Source organism: Tarenaya hassleriana, unplaced genomic scaffold, assembly GCF_000463585.1.
Source record: "Tarenaya hassleriana unplaced genomic scaffold, ASM46358v1 Cleome26, whole genome shotgun sequence".
Classification (NCBI taxonomy): Eukaryota; Viridiplantae; Streptophyta; class Magnoliopsida; order Brassicales; family Cleomaceae; genus Tarenaya; species Tarenaya hassleriana.
In genome coordinates, this window is record NW_010965869.1 from 2,344,604 (window position 1) to 2,350,784 (window position 6,181).

Here is a 6,181-nt window from a genome sequence, read left to right on the forward strand (position 1 = left end):
GTGTAGGGATATGAGTGGGCGGAGGCTGAGGCATGTAAACGCGGAGAAGAAGCTGGAGGAGTGGAAGGCAGAGGAGGATGAGAGGAAGCTCGAAAAATTGGCGCAGGAGTTTCTGAAGAAGCAGGCGAAGAAGGGGAAGCAAGGCGTTGGAGACGGAGCGGTGCAGAAGTACGTGGACAAGTATAGGAAAGAATCTGACAAGTGCATCGAGGCGGTGGAGCTGGCGCTCAAAGAATCTTTCCAGCACGGGAAGAGGAAGGGGAAGACGGGTGCAGATTCCGAGAAGTCGAAGCGACTGAAGATATGGTACGTTCTCTGTCACCCTCTAGGATTTAGGTGAATTGATCGATCGATATCTGAGTTAAAAGTATTGAAACTTTGAGAAAATCGTATCCCGAAAATTTATGCCGAGACGAGCAAAGAATCAGAAGATGGTTAGTTTGAGGTTTGGCTATAACAGATAGACGGGTCCCTCTTGTCTGTATCTAAAACTGATGCCTTGTGTTTCCGGATTTAGGTTGATTAAACCCTACTGATTTTGATTGATCAATCAGAGTAGTTCTTGTCTGTGAATTTACACTGCCTGAGCTTTGTAATTCTGTAATATCTTGCATACCCTGATTGTTTATTGATTAACTGAGGCTGAGCGTAAGCTCGTGAGATAGATATGGCTTCATCATCTGGCCGTCACTTAGTGTTTTGCTATTCTGTATTCTTCAGGAAGGGGAAGAGAGTTATGGGAGATAGTGACAGTGACGATAGCAGCGATGAGGAAGATGGAGAGGAGGATGTGAATGGTAGCCAGGTGGCATCAGATAAGGATACAGAGGGAAGCTCAGGCTCGGCTATGGGCCGAGCCCATGACGGGGACTCCTCCGGTGGAGCTTCATGTGAGAGGAGTGGTTCTGAGGAGGAGAAAGACGTTGTTGGCCACCATAGTTCAGATGCACCGGTTGTTACTAGCGAGAAAGCAGGTCAAGCCGAGAAGGGGGAGGATTCGAGTGGAGAAGAAAGAAAAAACTCAGTGGAAATAGCTTGCCAACCTTCAATGCTGTCAAGTTTGGCGAATGATGAAACTGTCAAGGAAGCTACCGATTCTGCCATGAACCAAGCAGTAGAGACAAACTCTGCTGCCGAGGATGATGATAAGAGTGATAAGTCTGAAAAGCCACTCAACTTCGATGATTTCGGTTCAGCTGCTGAAATGGAGGTATGCTTTTTTATTTGATTCTGCAGTTCAACAAATCCTTTCGCATATTTTTGTCCGATTCATGTTTTGCATTAAAAGCACAACACTGAAATATGATTTGTATTTTGGACAGAATCTGGGGATGGAAAGATTGAAAATGGAGCTTCAGAAAAGGGGGATGAAATGCGGAGGAACCCTTCAAGAACGAGCATCGAGGCTCTTCCTCCTGAAATCAACACCTTTCCACGAACTCCCCAAGAAATTGCTGGCCAAGAAATGACCAAAAAAATCCACGTGGGATTTTCGCTCCTCTGTTGTGTAGATTATTGTTATAAGACAAAAGTTGTCTTTGTTTGTCACGAGAACAAAGCTATCATGTATCTTTGATGGTTGTTTTTGGTCGGGAGTCAACCTCTCAGACGTTTTCTTTCTCTCTACTGACCAATGAGGAGTTTGGTTATATAAATACAAGACTTTCTCCATTTTTATTATATATATAAATAATCCAACAATAATAGGTTTTGTCTGTTCAGCGATGTCTGGAGCTTCGCTTCTTCTTGAGCCTGCGCTGTTGTCTGCGGAGCACCATCCTGTAGTAGTTGGGATAGGTCCTGGCGAAGAGGTCGGGCCTTTTCTTGAGGAGCTGTTTGTGGCGGACCTCAATAGGCTCGATCCTCCGGTAGTCGGGGGCTCTGGGGTCGTTCTGGGAGATGCAGAAGTCGGGATCCTCGAACTCGAAATTCAGGATCTTCTTCAAGCACGGGTGTCCGAACTCCGACAGCCCAATCTCCACTCCCGGGAAATTCCCGCTCACCGTTTCTTTCACCGCGTCTTTCAAACTCTCCCAGAACGGCTTTGCCTCCGGCGTCACCGCTAGAACGAGGAGCATCGCCACCACCACCACCCCTGGCCTCCCCATTTCTTTCTTCTTTCTTCTTTTTCAAAAAACTGTGGGTTGTGTTATTTATAGGGTGCTGTGGGCCTTGGCTGATTAAATGAAGTGTGTTTCAGTTTTTTACGTCGAGATCAGATGTATTGTATTGTATTATTAATCGATCAGTTTCTGAATTTACTTTTGTTTTATTTGTAATATTGGAAACATCTCTTTCGTATATTCGAGGCGTTGAGTAACTGTCCATTATCATTGTTCCGTTTGATTTTTTTTAAATCGTTTTATTTTTAAGTTCTGGATGGAGAAACATACATTTATTTTCTGTGTAATTATTGCAGCAAACGGTTCCATGGTCTAGGGGTTAGGACATTGGACTCTGAATCCAATAGCCCGAGTTCAAATCTCGGTGGGACCTTTTTTAATATCCCTCCGACCAAAAAAAAAGGTTACCATGAAAAATGGGATGGCTAAGGAATTGAGGTCATCGATCTGTATTTACCTAGTCATTTGATTTTTTTTTTTAAGGAAACCAAAACTATACATACATATATGTATATTATAAATATAGCCTCGGCCTCCTTAAGACACGATGATGAGTTGCAAGCTTTTTATCCCATCTTTACTATTACAACACACACACACGAAATATATAATATTACTCGTTTATGTATTTTTCTTTCTACTTTTTTTTTTGGTTAACTTTTCTCTTTCTACTTTCAAACTTAATAACTTTTTTAATGAAAATTACTTAATAATACGTTTAATAAATGTGTGTATGTGACTGAATCGATAAAACTTTTGGCTGATTTTGACAAGAAAGACCGAAGACTCTAACTTTGCTAGAAGGTTTCTATTAGGTTTCTATTAAACCTTCAATATTCAGTACGACGTTATATACATGCACACATCCAAAAACAAAAGATATGTTTTATTAGGGGCATTATCAAAAATACCCTTACTTTGTTATTCCTACTTCAACACATACCCTTCTCCACATGTGATCATGTAATCATGTGACCCAAAATATACTATGGTCACATCATAACGTTAAATTTATGATGTTTTAATCAAATAATTAGTAAGATATATAATATATGAACATAATAAATTAGTGAGATCACCATAAATTTAACATTATAATCAATACAATCAATATATGACCACAGTATATTTTGGGTCACATGGATCACATGGTCAAGCTGGAGAATGATATGTGTTGAAGTAGGAATAGTAAAGTAAGGGTATAGGTGTATATTATATATATATATAAGATTGAATGTATGTATAAATATATATATATATATGATTAAATGTGTGAATGTGAATATATATGAATGCATATATATACGTGTGCATATGTACTTACTCGTATAAAAAAATATTTTAAATTTTATTCGGTCTCACCGGGCGAGCCGGTCCAATCTGACAGATAAACCAGTCGGGTATCAGACTCCAATCTGACAGATAAACCAGTCGGGTATCAGACTTCGGACTTTTTTGGCACCCTACTTTTTTCATTCATTTGCGAACAGCCGAATTATACACCACCACATCCAAATGTTACATTATACATACATATTATATATATATATATACGAAAGTTGTAATTTTCTTTTTCTATTAAAGAAAACGTAGTATAGATATTGCTGAATTGTACGGTCATGGAACAGTAAAAAAGTGACTGACAGACATCGATGCATATAGACTCCGTTCGCTTCACCAAGACCCGTCTGATACACGTTCCCCAGCCCATGGGAAGTCAAACTCCTCTTGTACACAGTCGTCCAAACACGCGGTTTGATTTTTATTTTATCCCTAATTTATTAATATTAATAATCAATAAATACACCCCGCCAACGTAGTTGCAGCATTAACAGAGTGAACAACTCTCATGGAACCTACCGAGATCGATTCTTCTTCTTCTTCTTCTTCTTCTTGTTCCTCGTCCAAAAGACATTTGTTCTTCGTTTTTGTCCTAACCCTTCTTCCCTTCCATATCTCAGCACAGATCAACACTGAGAAAGACATGTGGGAATTCGATCCAAAGTTTTACTGTTTATCTCCAAAGAGCAGCTTCTCATCTGAGACAGCCTTCGCCGCCAATCTGAACAGACTTGTCTCTTTGACACGGATCAGACCGAAGGAATTGAACACAGAAGATGAACAGAAAAACTTGGTTCCATTCAACATGTGCTGTGCAGTTTTATACAGAACGAAGACGTTCAACCTAGGCTAAAAATAAGGAAACTGAATATGCAATAATAACAACTTCCCGTATATGCAGATTACACAATATACTCCAATACTCTTCGATCCCGTCTCTCCCTTCCAACACATACGGCTTCTACAACATCTCTGTCGGAGAAACCTCCGACCATGGAGTAGAAGCCATTGGACTCTGTAGAAGAGAACTCAGCAGACTAGATTGACTGAGCTGCATCTCCAAAGCCGCGGAGAATCTGACAAGACAGTGTCCGGAAACGAAAGAAGCCCTCGTCTGATACACGCGCTGTATGTTCCGTTATGCGAACAGACCTATCATCGGAAAAATGGAGACGAGCCCTGTATTGACGGCTCCGAACCCTAATAACACTGCATCGGCCGACACAGATGAGTTCGTGAGGTTGCAGAGCGAGCTGTTGAACAGAGTGAGAGCCGTGGCTGCATCAGGAGGGAGTATGAGGAAGTATGCTCAAGGAAATGGCTCTGCTGCTGCCCCATACGAGAGATTCTTCGCCGTAGCTCAGTGTATGCCGGATCTGTCTGAAAAAGACTGCAACGACTGCCTTGTCTATGGATTCAGGAACGTGACCCAGTTGCGGGAGAGGGTTGGGATCAGGTGGTTTTGTCCGAGCTGCAACTTCAGGGTAGAGAGTGACTGGCGATTCTATGAGCTGGAGTATGAGCCTGATGGCCCTGTCATCAAAACACCCACTACAGTGAATGGCGATAGCGGTAAATTTGATATTTCCTTGTGGATTTTGTTATAAACTATCAAGAGTGACCACTCTCAGTCTCGGTTACATATGTCTTTGATGAATCTTTACCCCATAAAAGAAATAGTATAGAATGAAAGAATATCATAAAGATTAAAACGTTTTAAGACACGTGCACAAAACGAGGTAATAGATCTACTAAGTTGCCTTTTACTCCACACTTCGAGTTTGAGCATCGAAGTGTTAAACCAGATTGTTTTTTTTTTATATCGGTGGGAACCCGCCATACGGCCCTTCGGGCCGGATCCCGAACCGCCCCAGTCCCTCCCAAAATAAATTCGGATATTAAACCAGATTGTTCTTGTAATAATAACGTATATGCAGATTCTATACTGAAAAGATTAAAAAAAACGCAATTTCTACATTTTTTTTATCAATCTTGTAATTGGTAACACCCGAAAAAACAGCATTTCCTTTTTCAGGAGACGACGACAACAGCAACAACAACAACAAAAAGTGGAAAATCATCATAGCGACAGTCATTCCCGCTGTGGTCATTGCTCTTACCATAACTGTAGCTTGTTTTTTCTTCTTCCTAAAGATGAAGAAAAGGAACCCTAGAGAGAGAACATTGAAGGTGGGTGCGGTCTGGTTTAATTTTTTTACTAAATGATCGTCATGTGAACTGCAGCCCTTTTTTCACATGTTTGCTTTTGATCATCAGGCCATGATGATGATGATAACAAGATGTCAAGTATGGACCTTTTGCAAATGGATTTCGGTACAATAAAAGCCGCAACGAATGATTTCTCTCCCGAAAATCTGCTCGGAGAAGGCGGGTTCGGTCCGGTTTACAAGGCACGTGATGAATCGTAACGTTGAGTTCGATATCTTGTTCGATTCTTTAACATGTGCTTTGTCTCAGGGTGTGCTTGAAAACGGACAAGAAGTAGCACTGAAGAGGTTGTCAGAGAACTCGGGACAAGGAGACAGCGAATTCATAAACGAGGTTTTGTTGGTTGCGAAACTTCAACATCGGAACTTGGCCAGGCTTTTAGGTTTCTGCTTACAAGGAAAAGAACGGCTACTCATCTATGAGTTCTTCAGGAGCACAAGCCTCGACCGCTTCATATTCGGTGCCTCTTCTTTTATATATATATATAT

At 41.1% G+C, this 6,181-nt stretch overlaps 3 protein-coding genes and 1 non-coding gene across 5 annotated transcripts in view; 3 read left to right on the forward strand and 1 right to left on the reverse strand.

Annotated features, from left to right (window-relative positions):
* Positions 1-1,671, forward strand: part of LOC104817053 (protein SDE2 homolog) — a 2,107-nt gene extending 436 nt beyond the window's left edge. Inside the window, exons 2-4 of one of the 2 annotated variants that reach the window (XM_010546130.2) lie at positions 7-306; positions 721-1,210; positions 1,323-1,671. In XM_010546130.2, the coding sequence (XP_010544432.1) occupies positions 7-306; positions 721-1,210; positions 1,323-1,469 (937 nt within the window). In that variant the 3' untranslated portion in view covers positions 1,470-1,671. Of the gene's footprint in view, positions 307-720; positions 1,211-1,322 lie in introns of both variants that reach the window. The other variant, XM_010546129.2, reaches the window with a different exon arrangement.
* On the reverse strand, positions 1,583-2,280 carry LOC104817052. The gene has a single exon (XM_010546128.2). The coding sequence runs from the start codon at positions 2,106-2,108 to the stop codon at positions 1,719-1,721; it is 390 nt and encodes a 129-aa protein (XP_010544430.1). The 5' UTR covers positions 2,109-2,280; the 3' UTR covers positions 1,583-1,718.
* Positions 2,281-2,424: 144 nt separating this feature from the next.
* On the forward strand, positions 2,425-2,496 carry TRNAQ-CUG. Its single transcript has one exon. It is a non-coding gene; the product is annotated as a tRNA-Gln (tRNA).
* Positions 2,497-3,972: 1,476 nt separating this feature from the next.
* LOC104817093 (cysteine-rich receptor-like protein kinase 41) overlaps positions 3,973-6,181 on the forward strand; it is a 3,327-nt gene continuing 1,118 nt past the window's right edge. Inside the window, 4 exon segments of the mRNA XM_010546170.1 lie at positions 3,973-4,199; positions 4,387-5,036; positions 5,742-5,875; positions 5,943-6,153. Coding sequence (XP_010544472.1) covers positions 3,973-4,199; positions 4,387-5,036; positions 5,742-5,875; positions 5,943-6,153 — 1,222 coding nt within the window.

What these genes read in the sequence shown, in the direction of transcription:
- LOC104817052 (XM_010546128.2), bottom strand. Translation starts at nt 2,108, where the DNA reads ATGGGGAGGCCAGGGGTGGTGGTGGTGGCGATGCTCCTCGTTCTAGCG.